Here is a 13,516-nt window from a genome sequence, read left to right on the forward strand (position 1 = left end):
CAGATGGAACAGTAAAGGCTCAGCATCCTTCCTACGAAATCAAAGAATGAACAGGTGTGACATCATTTCGAACAAAACCTGGCACGAGTCCTTCGGTGGTTTGTAACAGCTCTCCAGCACAAAAGTTCAGGAAAATTTGGTACCAGAGAGATCAACAGTGGTGAGACCTCTCTTGAGAGTTTGTGAATATGTGTAAGTGGGCATCTCCCTCTTACCCTGTGTCCTGGAGGCAATCCTGGGTCAGACACAGCAGACGAGAGCAGCCGAACCAAAAGGTCCTGCACTTGCCCCATGCTGTTGCCCAGGTTGAGCAGCCCCTCCTGCAGTATACCGAGAGTGGGTAACTCAGAGGGCTCCACACCCAGAACCTTCCCAAAGCTCCGCAGGAACTGCACCACCATCAAGCAGTCTGCAAACACACTACCAGGCAGCACCAGACCAGGGATACGAGGGATCTCCGGAAGGGGCTATGACAGAGAGATAGTGAGACAAACCGTTTGTTTGAAATAAAACAAATCCCAACTTTCATGATGGCTCCGTCTTTCTTATCACCACTAGGTGCCAGCATTCCATCTCAAGTGAATTTACACTGAAGTGCTTTTGTAAGGTTCTGTTGATTTGGATGACCCTTTCTGTTACTGGTTTATTTATTGATGAATGAAACTTGAATACAGAATCTTAGTTTAAATAAATCAAGTTCTACAAAGGATTCTAAAGGAAGTCTTTTATATCAAATGTTTTTGAATGATTATTTAAGCTGATATTTAAGCGATGCAGAACTTCCACCTCGTTTGGTCTGAAATCCATTCCCATTACCTTGTGATCTGTCAAACACATGTCCTCATTGGGTTTTTTCATCTCACGGATCATCTCCAGCTCCAGCCTCCGGAGCTCCATTTTCCGCTCCTTGTTGAGTCGTTTCTCATCACGTTTCTCTTGCCTGAGGCGTTCGCGCTCCTGCAGGGTGGAAGAGAGACTATATTAACCAGCTGGATGCTGGGATATTAATGCAACAAGCACGTTAGGCATGCCTGACATTAGGGTATTATGTTATACAAGAAACTCTTTTTTTTTGTTGTTGTTGAGGGTACTTTATCAAAGTACATCAAAATGATTTGCTGTAAGACATTCAGGGAGCGCAGCAGAGCAGGTAGACTTGGCATGTGAGGAAGCCTTGAGGTGCAGAGAGGAGAGTGGAGCGGTGAAGGACAGTGTTCACTTATTTATTTATTTATTTTGTTTTGCACACCTCAGCTTTTTTGCGAGCCTCCACAGCTTTCATTAGCATAACGTGCTGTCTCCTCCTCTCCCTCTCCTGAAAAGACAGAAGGATTCCATCGTTCAGTGGAGGAGAGCAGAGCAGATATAACCACACAGAAAGAAAATAAACCAAAAAATTAAAGCCAGAGACAGACGATAAAACGGATCAGTGTGGTTTAGCATGTTGCACAGAAAGACAGAGAGTGGGTGTAGAACGGACACATTGCTATGGCCAGGATGGGGCAGCCACATAAATGTGTGTTATAGCTGATCAGACGGGAACAAAAGAGCAAAAAGAAAAGCCACAGATGTAATGGGCAGGTCAGAGGAGGAAAGCTGTCTTGAGTTAGATTAGCGCAGCTACTGTTACAAGCGCTCAACAATGAGCCAAACAAGGGAAATACAAGAGATTCCCCTCGATCTCAGCCTCCCCTTCCTTATAGCACATTGTCCCGTCACTGTTATTACAGCATTAAAGCCAACATGAAATCAAAATTCACTCTATATACTTTCTTAATATTGAATGTTTCTTCAGTGCATTTTATTATGTAAAAAACAATTTGTCATTATAATCTACTCTTTCATTTTAGCTGATGTCGCCTGGGCCAGGCGGGCTATTGGATAAAGTAGTTCACCCAAAAGTTAAAATGTGATCGGAATTTACTCACCCTCTTGTTTGAAAAATCCCTGAAAAATGACTCCCACCAAAACATATTGTCTACCTTCAGAAGATTTGGAATATGATGCACAAGTCTCATGGACTACTTTTATGATACATTTAGGTCATTGTTAAGCATTAAAGGCATGTTCCGGGTTCAATACAAGTTGAGACAGCATTTGTGGCATAATATTCATTACCACAAAAATTTGTCGACTCATCCCTCCTTTTCTTTAAAAAAAAAAAAAAGCAAAAATCTCAGTTACAGTGAGGCACTTACAATAGAAGTGAATGGGGGCCAATTTTTGGAGGGTTTAAACACAGAAATGTTAAGCTTATAATTTTATAAAAGCACTTACATTAATTTTTCTGTTAAAACTCATGTATTATTTGAGCAGTAAAGTTGTTTAAATTGTCATTTTTACAGTCATTTTAGTGTTTTAGGGTTTGTTGACATTACATCGTCATGGTAACGAGGTTGTAAAATTGGCTATAACTTTACACAGAAAGTAAATGATTGTAAGTGATTTTATCACACTAAGATCATGTTTGCACACATAGTTTATGTCTTGTGGCTAAACTTTTGAAAATGTGAGTATTTAAACGTTCAAAAATTGATCCCATTCACTTCCATTGTAAGTGCCTCACTGGAACAGAGATTTGTGCTTTTTTTTTTTTTTTTTTTTTTTTTTAAAGAAAAGGAGGGACGAGTCAAAATAAATTTTTGTGGTAATCAATATTATGTCTCAAATGCTCTCGATTGAGCTTAAGCTGTATTGAACCCGGAATATTCCTTTAAAGTAAGGCACGATCCACTGCCATTGTATTGAAAAGATGGACCAAGTTCTTCTTTTGTGTTCTGCATAAGTCATGCGGGTTTGAAACAACATTATGGTGAGTAAATGATGACAGAATTATCTTCTTTTTTTTTTTCTGGGTTAAGGGGTGAAATACAGTATTCCTTTAACCAAAGGACAAATTACTATTTAGGCATTGGTTTAGCAAACTCGCATTCAGGTCTGGCTCCATTTTGGCATGGAACACCCACTTTTCATGATGGCATAAAGGGTTGTGCATGCTGTTTCATGTTGACTTTAAGGACAAGGCCAATCAGTGTGATATCTTCATATCTGACCCACGGGTGGCATGAAATGTACGACAGAGAGAAGCGCAAGTTTCCTCGGCTTGTCTCATTGGTCGGGAATTACAACCTTTGAACTTTACTGATGGCCTCACAGGCAGTACAATCAGCACAGTGCAAATGCAACATCTGGACAAGACCTCTGCAACAACACACACACACACACACACACACACACCAACACTCACATTTTCACAGCGGTAATGATAATACACAATACTGGGTTGACTGCATACGTGGAATGAGGGTGTGTGGCACTTTGCACCAATGAGAGTTAGAGGTCTGCAACCCGACCCAAGCCCGATGGGACCCGAGAACCCGATGGGTTTCGGCCGGGTTCGGGTTAGTTTTTCAAGCAGGACTTTGGGTTCGGATTTGTAATCAATGAAAAAATAAACAGGCTACCGAACTTGTTTCGTGCACGCGCTCTCACTCACAGACACGCGTGAACGGACGAGTTAGGGGCCATTCACACCGAATGTGTTTTTGCGTGCATCTGTTCTGTTTTCCCATTGTTTAAACAAACGGTGGACGAATGTCTTTGACATTTGCACCGCGTCTCGCTTTTTCTTCAGCGTCTCGCGCAGGACCGGCATATTTTAAACACCGTGTCAAGTTAATAAGAACTTCAAATGTTCAAAAACGCATGTTGAGACACCTGCGCTCTGTTTCATTCTTTGCGCTGAGTCTAGATTGTTTTCAGCGCAGGTGTCACAAAGATTCAACATTCTGAACAAGTTCAAGCTGTAAAGAGGGGACTGTTGCAATATTTCATTTTATTCCACATTGTTCTGCACTAAGTGAAGTTTCAGCGCATAAACGGTAGGGCAATGCTTTTTTCCCTTCTGCTCTAGTGTATTAAGGGGCTGCTGTGCCTTGTTAAAACTGTGTATGTTTACTGTTTCAGTACCGTTACCAATGTTGCCTATACGCTTACATAAAATACAGCCTATTGCAACAGTACTTGCTAGGAGAAGAAATTAGATAGTAAGCGATTTCGGGTTCGGGCTTAAAATCTGATGGTATCATTCAGGCTGGGTAGGGTCGGGCCACACAGTCTCGGGTAGGGGTCGGGGTCAATTTTAAGGTCTGTGCAGACCTCTAATGAGAGTGTGTACTTGACAGGCTCCACAGACACACACACTCACGCATACACATTCACACACACACAAACAAGGTACAGGACTGCTGCATCAAAGCCAGTTCTCTCTCATTGACACACATAGCAGATGTAGGCGATGCAGTTTTTTTCTCTCTTTTTTTGTTGCTTGAAAAGCCATGCAGAAGGAAAATGTAGTTTTGACTGCAGCCAGTGCTACATTTAAACATGTGCTGCTATGACATCATATCACAACCAGGATTCACGATGCGAGTGTTAGATGTACAGAAGATGAAACATACCCATACCATATCTAGTCTATGCCTCTCCATCTCCTGAGAGAGAGAGAGTTGGCAAAGTATTATGAGACAGAAAAAAAAAAAAAAAAAAAAAAAAAAAAAATCACAGCGTCATTTAAAAATAAAACAAAGTTAAAAAAAAAAACTTTAGCCTGTAAGCCCAAAGAGACAGACCCCACTCCCAAAAGCATGAAAAATTACCCAGAGAGAACCAAGAGATAGTTAAGACAGAATCACATGAGACTTGCCACTTTATATATATGTGCAAAGATTTATCCCATAATGCACTATCCCTCCCTGCATTTTTCACTATTACTGTATAAATGGTCATTATAAGACCTATTATTTCTGAGAGTGATGACTGACACCTACCTGGTGCTTGAGAATAACAGCCTGTTGACGTCTCATCTCCTTCTCCTACAAACACGAAACATAAAAACTATTCAACGCTGCACCAAAACACTAATTATGACACCGTCTATGAAGAAACCCCCAATCACAGACATGGCTGGGCCTTCAGTCCTAACCAAGAGTTTAATTCAACATGAATTTTTACGAATTGAAAGACCCCATGAAATAGTTTGGTCAATGCAAATGCGAAGAGCTTCACAAGACTTTTGGTGAATGAGGTTTACCATTTAGACACAACCGTATATGCCCCTGCGAATAAAAGGAATCATCAATTTTTCTTTGGTTCATTGTCCCGGAAGAGAATCCTTGTAAATTTTACATGCGTAAATCAGCTAAAGGTAACTTTGTCAACCTTTAGAGTACACGAGCAGAGGGGTTTTCAAACCTTTATGATTCCAAGTTTGACCAAATTTGATAATCCCCTTGCGAGGGACCCACTGTGTGCGAAAAGTAGTAAACATGATATTATCAAGACTTCTTTCTTGTTTGCAAAATTAAATAATTGCCTTTTATATTGTCACTGTACTAAAGCCAAAAGAAATGATTAAAATAGTAGCTGAAAAAAATATTTACTTCTTACTAAGTTGACAGTGTATCTTTATATTTTTTTTAGAAGGGCTACGTTAATGATACACATTTTAAATATAATTAATACAAAAATTAATAAAAAAAGGCAAATAGGTTTAATTTCACCTCAGGCTGCGCATGCTTTTTCCTTCTCTCAAAGTAGCTATGGAAATCACTTCGGTGGTGGTGGTGCGGGAAGTGGATTTTCGAAACATTTGAGTCTTCTTTAAATCTGTGCATGCTTGCAAGTTATTCTCCCGCCGAGCGTGCTTTTTCAAGTGCAGGATAATCGCCTCAGGTGCATCAGGTCCCGTCTTTCACCAGGCCATGTTGCATGTTAATTTTGTTCATCAAAAATGTATGCTTTTGAGTAGTATGTTTTAAGCTGGGTATGCCATTTTTTTACCCAACAAAAAGGCTATTTTCAATGATGTGCCGACTGCTTAATCCGTTAAACTATCTTTTATTCTGTGTGCACGTCATGTTTAGAGCAATACAAGATTTATTGTACATTTCTCACAGTCCTGTTTTTTTCTATCCTATAGCTTTTTTTTTACACTATAACTGTTATTGGTAAACGTTTTTAACCGAAAAGCTGCCATATTACTGTAGAACTTTTCAGCACATTTTTTTTTCTCTCGTATAGACTTGGTTTACCTGTCTTGACTTTTTTAGTATGTTAAAGGTGCACTCAGTAACTTTTTGCTCTTGTCATCTTGGACTTCAAAATCAATAGTTTTCAGTTACAGATGCCATTGTAGAAATTCAGCCATGATTAATTTAATCTAAGAGTAAAAGTGTCCAATAACAAGGCAGTAACTGAGATTAAGCGAGTAGAATTCAGCTGGTCATGTGATTCTAAAATGGCAGCCCCCATGAGGGCGCTCCTGTCCCATGTAGAATAAAACAGCTTTTATAAGGTCACTGATATGACCAGAGTCCTCATCTCATGTGAGTGATCATGACTTTATACATATGTTTCAAAATCACATTTCATTTCTTTAGGAGTAAAACTTTTTAATGGGGAAAAAATTACTGAGTTCCCCCTTAAGTAACTTTTACTTGGTGATTTCTGTTTACAACAGGCCATTAGGGTTTCTCTATTGGTCCTGCCCTATTTATTCAACTGTTTTTAATAAATATGCCTGTATTTGCCAATGTTGATTCATTAAATGCGTGACATGTTCTATATTTAATGTAGCTACAATCAGTGGTGTAACTTGGATCTTGCGGGCCCCAGTGCAAAGAAACTGTCGGGCCCCCTCCTTGGGGGGCCTTGGTCATTTTTCATCACCCCTCGTGTCCGCGGTCATTTTTATGGTTTCTTTTGGTCGACCGTTGTGGGCCCCCTCTCACTCCGGGCTCCAGGGCGGCTGCCCACCCTGCCCTCCCTCTAGTAACACCCCTGCCTACAATGATGATAACGCAAGGCTAGCACGTCGCAGATAAACGCCCCTTTCTGAGAGTAATTTAGCACCAGATTTGGCTGTTGGAAGAATTTTAAATCGGTCGCAGAAACACACAATGCTTTTGACTGTTTTCTGAGGGTTTCTTTCTTTTTAGACTAGTCAACTCCAAAATTTTCATTTAAACATCAGTGAAATTAGTCATTCCGCACATCCCTAAATTAAATATATTTGTAAAAGTAAAAAAACTAAAACAATAAATATTGTTTCAAAGCAGCTTTACAGAGAATAGTGAATTCCAATCCCTTTTTTCTGACAAATTAGATTTTTTTTATTTCATAATATATGAAATTATATGTCGATTTAATTTTATTTCTGACTTTGGCTGTCAATACAATCAAATAATCATGATTAATCTAATGATTTCTGAATGATACGGTAATGTCAAATTTTTTGCGCTTGTTTTAACTTAATTTTTTTGCGGACCCCCAAGCACCCCCTTACTAGGTGGTCCCTGGATGCTAGCCTGAAAACCCCTGTACTAGCATATAGATGGTCATGAAGTTAACAGACATGTACTAATAATCCTATTTTGATTTCATGGGGTCTTTAAACTTTATTCAAATAGGGAAGCCCACTTAGATCAGGTTCAGTATTACAGTGAGAGCCCCATGTGTACATGAAAAGATTCTTGGAGCATCTTTCATACTAAACCACAGACTCAAACAGCAAAAATCCAGATGTCAAACAAATTTCCCCCACAGGCCAGCTGACATCAGTCAAACAGAGGCTCCGCTCCTTTGTTGTGGCTGAGGAATGTTAATGGTTAGCCGGGGTAGGTAAGAGGGAATTTCTGTGGTGGGGTGGTGGGTGTTTGCACGGTGATGAGTCATAGTGCACTGAGAAGGTGCAGTGTCTCTTCTCACTCAAAAACTGACCTTTATTCGCTTTTCGGCCTCCAACATTTTGGCATTGGCAGCCTCCTCTCGCTTTTTTCGCTTTGCCTGCCAATGCAAAACAGGTCTGGGTCAGCTGGGTATAAACCTAAATTAAACACGCTAAACCAACATCTGTTTTATTTATAACTTACACTAACACGCTGATTGATGCGTCTATGAGAGGAAAAGCTGGAGCTTACATTCTCACACACACACAGAAACTTTCTGTCTCGAGCCTTGCTGTTCACAAATTTTACAATTACGCATTTAGCAGATGCTTCTACACTTGCAGTGCATGCACGGTAATCATTTGATCAGTTTCTGATGTCTGGAAATCGAACCCATTGGTGTTGAGCTGCAGGAACCAATTTGGCCTTTCTGAGGTTACTCAGATCACTGTGTCAGTGCGTTTTCTTCAAGTGTTTGTGTCAGAATCAACCATGAAATCTTCAAAATTATTCAATATTCCTCTCTGGTTCTGACAACGGCAATATACAAAGAAAGCAAAGGTGAATTAGTTGAAAATTTGAATACGTAATTACAAACAGCAAGAAATCCTGTTCAGAATGGCTTGCCAAGCGTGTCAGCTCCAATTTGATTTTGCCCAGCCAAAACACTTTTGAAGCCTCTATAATTGGGTGAGTAAAGTAAACAGTGTCTTTCTCCTGCTACTTATGCAAGAACTGCCATTGTCTGATGGGGGAAAAAAAATATATATCTAATTTACTTTTGGTTTGAAACACAGGAGGCAGCAAATTTAATATTCAAAAACTGTCCACCAAAACCAATTTAGCATTAGTCCTGACGAAAATTATGCAGAATTCACAGCCCCAAAATGCTGGTGAGTGATTCTGCTGTGGTCTGGGCTCCATGTTAAACAGGAACTGAAGGGGGTGGCGTGTATTTTAAGAATGTTAATCTTAATTTTTTTTTTCTGCAGTCACTCCATACCTCGAGAATCTGCTGTGCGCGGAGTTCCTTCTCCATACGGATTTGCTGAATACGCTTTATCTTTTCCTGGTAGGAGAGGAGGAGGAAGTCTGTTAATTGAAAGTGCTGCTGTGAATTTAAAAAGTCCACTGGCAGTCGAGCTGCAGTTGTAGAAGCTCCATCACCCTCTGTTATGAATTAACGCTTATAATCCGATGTGACGTGACCCTCAGAATGACCGAATACTGAAGTTTTCCCATAATGCGGGATGTGTTACTCAGAGTGTAAAGGGTGTATGAGTGTCTCACCTGCTGTTTGATAATCTTCATCTGTTCCTTTTGTTTTCGCCTTTCCTCTGCAGCCATAATGGCTGAAAGAGAGAGACAAAGAGGTTTCAGCGACATCTATGAACATCTATGTGAGTGGTTGAGTGCTATGTGTGAGGTGTGGGGTACCTTGCTGTTTGCGGGCTTCCTTGGCCGCCCGTGCAAGTGCCTGCTTCTCGAGTTTCCTCATGAGCTTCATCTGGGCGGCCTGTCGTGCGATTTCTGTGATGAGGAAAGACAAACCCCTTCATCAATGTCCAGCCCAGTGTTACCTGCACCACTATAGCATCGATGCTGAATCTACAGCGCCATGGTAAAATAATTTTCACTTTACCCGGGCCTACATTCTGAATTGATGAGATGTGATGAGATAAAAAGACTGGCTACCATGAAATAATGCTAAGACCCATAGATGAAGCACAAATGTTAACCTTATAATCCAGAATTTTGCATGGAGGGGTTAAAAGATCAAAGGTAGTCTGTCTTATTATTTATGTCTTAAACGACCCATCAGTTTGAGTGTTCTGTAATATAACACAACTTTATATATACCGTGTGTGTGTGTGTGTGTATATAATTACACACACACACACAAAGTTGTGCTCAAAAGTTTGCATACCCTGGCAGAAATTGTGAAATTTTGGCATTGATTTTGAAAATATGATATAAAGTCTTTTATTTAAGGATAGTGATCATATGAAGCCATTTATTATCACACAGTTGTTTGGCTCCTTTTTAAATCATAATGATAACAGAAATCACCCAAATGGCTCTGATCAAAAGTTTACATACCCTTGAATGTTTGGCCTTGTTACAGACACACAAGGTGACACACAGGTTTAAATGGCAATTAAAGGTTGATTTCCCACACCTGTGGCTTTTTAAATTGCAATTAGTGTCTGTGTATAAACAGTCAATGAGTTTGTTAGCTCTCACGTGGATGCACTGAGCAGGCTAGATACTGAGCGATGGGGAGCAGAAAAGAACTGTCAAAAGACCTGCATAACAAGGTAATGGAACTTTATAAAGATGGAAAAGGATATTAAAAAGATATCCAAAGTCTTGAAAATGCCAGTCAGTACTGTTCAATCTCTTATTAAGAAGTGGAAAATTCAGGGATCTCTTGATACCAAGCCAAGGTCAGGTAGACCAAGAAAGATTTCAGCCACAACTGCCAGAAGAATTGTTCGGGATACAAAGAAAAACCCACATGTAACCTCAGGAGAAATACAGGCTGCTCTGGAAAAAGACGGTGTGGTTGTTTCAAGGAGCACAATACGACGATACTTGAACAAAAATGAGCTGCATGGTCAAGTTGCCAGAAAGAAGCCTTTACTGCACCAATGCCACAAAAAAGCCCGGTTACAATATGCCCGACAACACCTTGACACGCCTCACAGCTTCTGGCACACTGTAATTTGGAGTGACGAGACCAAAATAGAGCTTTATGGTCACAGCCATAAGCGCCATGTTTGGAGAGGGGTCAACAAGGCCTATAGTGAAAAGAATACCATCCCCACTGTGAAGCATGGTGGTGGCTCACTGATGTTTTGGGGGTGTGTGAGCTCTAAAGGCACAGGGAATCTTGTGAAAATTGATGGCAAGATGAATGCAGCATGTTATACTGGCAGACAATTTGCATTCTTCTGCACGAAAGCTGTGCATGGGACGCTCTTGGACTTTCCAGCATGACAATGACCCTAAGCACAAGGCTAAGTTGACCCTCCAGCGGTTACAGCAGAAAAAGGTGAAGGTTCTAGAGTGGCCATCACAGTCTCCTGACCTTAATATCATCGAGCCACTCTGGGGAGATCTCAAACGTGCGGTTCATGCAAGACAACCAAAGACTTTGCATGACCTGGTGGCATTTTGCCAAGACGAATGGGCAGCTATACCACCTGCAAGAATTTGGGGCCTCATAGACAACTATTACAAAAGACTGCACGCTGTCATTGATGCTAAAGGAGGCAATACACAGTATTAAGAACTAAGGGTATGCAGACTTGTGAACAGGGGTCATTTCATTTTTTAATATGTTGTCATATTTTGTTTTATGATTGTGCCATTCTGTTATAACCTACAGTTGAATATGAATCCCATAAGAAATAAAAGAAATGTGTTTTGCCTGCTCACTCATGTTTTCTTTAAAAATGGTACATATATTACCAATTCACCAAGGGTATGCAAACTTTTGAGCACAACTGTGTGTGTGTGTATATATATATATATATATATATATATATATATATAAATATATATATATATATACACACATATTTAATATTCATTTATTGTTATTGTCATTTCTTTATTTTCTATTGTATGTATTAATTTATGGCCTTATGATATCTATTTTTTGAATTATAAATAATTTTTCTTTACTTTCTCTATTACACTAACTTGGTTAAGGCCTTGCCTTGACCTAAGAGTTTTCCATGTTTAGAAGTTTATTTATTTCAGATATGTAAAATGTTTGTATATTTCTTGCACCCTTTTAATGGCAAAAAATTCAATAAAAAAAAAAGACTGAAATAATGCAAAGACAACTGGTCTTCTTTTGGTGTTGTCTTCACTGGTTGCATGCAAAATCAAACGTACAGTGTACAGTGTCATTAGGACATTACTGGTTGTTCATATGACAAAGAGTTGTTAAAGATACCTATTTTGAGTATCTACAATGTTTGTGTGTGGTTTTTTTGTTGTTGTTGTAATAAATGGTATTTTAATTTAAAAAGGATTTAAAAAAAATACTGAAATACTAAACTATAAACAGAGACTATTTAGCAGAGACAGGCCACTTCTTTCAAAATGAATGGGAGAAATTGGAACGCCCATCTAGAAGCTCTAAGCACCCAATGGTCAATGGAAGTAGAAAGAAATCCCGCCCTACAGGTAAAAGAGCCAGTCACCTTTTAGATGCAGACATTGCCTGTCAATCAGCTTGAAAATGCTCATGTGCATTAGCTATACAAGCTGGGATAATTGTGACTTTACTGCTGATTAAATATTCTTTGATCGTAATCTTGACCAACCATTTTTCAGATTTCGGTCTTTCCCCATTCAAGTAGATAGGAGCTGCACTGATATGACTGCAAATAGCCTCCCGAGAGTGTTCCAAAGATGACTGACAGTGGACTGACTTGCTATAAAGACTTTGCTATATACTAAATTTTACCAAAATACCACAATTGTATGTTTAATATGTCTTTTTTTCTTAATTAACCAAGTATGACAGGGCGCTCCTTCTGCAAAACACAATCTGTAGGAAAAATCAATCCAGCCAATGACCCTGTGCAGAATAACAGTTTTGAACAGCATTATTAGTAATATATGAATAAAAGCACTTTACCCTGAGCCTCTAACTTGCGCAGTAATTTGGCTTCAGAGGGGCTTGGGAACTCACTCTCGCCTAGATTCGGGGGACGGCCCTTTCGGCGCCGGCTTCCCGAAACCCCACTGCCTCCCCTTGGTTGGCACTCTGAGTTAGGGGGACGACCTCGTCGACCCTCCATGGCCAGGATACGTGGGATGACCTCCTCCTCTTTCAGCAGAGTCCACTGCAGGCCCTGGGGGGAGGCAGGGGACAGAGATGGGTCAGACTTATTAAAACGACAGTGGAAACACTGAAACTTTCCTAGTTTGGTCTGTATGAAACAGCATCTGGCTCCCTTGAGCAATGCTACTTTAGGAATGTTCATTTGACTCTATCTTCAGTGTAACAATCACTAAATACTATAATTATTAAAGCATAATATTTTGAAATGATGTTGTTGTGGTTTGATTATTAGCAAATTATTTAAAAGAATTAAAAGCATGAAATGAGGTAAATTCACAAACAAACAAGAGAGTTGATTTAATCAATATTTCTAAAACAGAGAATTCTGACTTTTGATTGGATGAGCTGCATTTGAAGCATTATAAACCAACTATAAACACACAACCGTGACCACACATTCTATATTAATGCTAAGCAGTATAAGTTGCTACAGCCTATTGCTTTATTAATCAAAACACTTGTTCAGCTTCTTTCTCTATCTGCTCCTTTCCATCTTTAAAGGGATAGTTCACCCAAAAATGAAACTTTTCTCATCATTTACTCACCCTCATGCCATCCCAGATGTGTATGACTTTCTTTCTTCTGCAAAACACAAACGAAGATTTTTAGAAGAATATTTCAGCTCTGTAGGTCCATACAATGCAAGTGAATGGTGATCAGACCTTTGTAGCTCCAAAAATCACAAAAAGGAATGTAATCTATAAGACTCCAGTGTTTAAATCCATATATTCAGAAGCGTTATGATAGGTGTGGGTGAGAAACAGATTCAAATTAAAGTCTTTTTTTTTTTTTTTTTACTCTAAAACTTGACTTTCACTTTTACTTCTGAAAGTCACATGTGGTGCCTGTTTAGTTTCACTTTCAAATCTGAAAGTGAAAGTTAAAGTGGAGTTTTAGTTTAGCTGTCTCTCACCCACACCTAATA

The 13,516-nt window shown here is 39.5% G+C and overlaps 1 protein-coding gene across 19 annotated transcripts in view; it reads right to left on the reverse strand.

Moving 5' to 3' along the window:
• LOC127449143 (bromodomain adjacent to zinc finger domain protein 2B-like) overlaps nt 1-13,516 on the reverse strand; it is a 113,254-nt gene that overhangs the window by 17,069 nt on the left and 82,669 nt on the right. For 6 of the 19 annotated variants that reach the window (XM_051712366.1, XM_051712356.1, XM_051712357.1 and 3 more), the window contains 10 exons: nt 12,385-12,601; nt 9,165-9,257; nt 9,018-9,079; nt 8,731-8,796; nt 7,780-7,845; nt 4,830-4,874; nt 4,461-4,493; nt 1,250-1,315; nt 817-957; nt 216-467 (listed from right to left, as the gene is read on the reverse strand). In XM_051712366.1, coding sequence (XP_051568326.1) covers nt 216-467; nt 817-957; nt 1,250-1,315; nt 4,461-4,493; nt 4,830-4,874; nt 7,780-7,845; nt 8,731-8,796; nt 9,018-9,079; nt 9,165-9,257; nt 12,385-12,601 — 1,041 coding nt within the window. The remainder of the gene's footprint in view (nt 1-215; nt 468-816; nt 958-1,249; nt 1,316-4,460; nt 4,494-4,829; nt 4,875-7,779; nt 7,846-8,730; nt 8,797-9,017; nt 9,080-9,164; nt 9,258-12,384; nt 12,602-13,516) is intronic. The other 13 variants (XM_051712373.1, XM_051712371.1, XM_051712355.1 and 10 more) reach the window with 7 other exon arrangements.

The sequence above is a fragment of the Myxocyprinus asiaticus genome, chromosome 12, assembly GCF_019703515.2.
Source record: "Myxocyprinus asiaticus isolate MX2 ecotype Aquarium Trade chromosome 12, UBuf_Myxa_2, whole genome shotgun sequence".
Classification (NCBI taxonomy): domain Eukaryota; kingdom Metazoa; phylum Chordata; class Actinopteri; order Cypriniformes; family Catostomidae; genus Myxocyprinus; species Myxocyprinus asiaticus.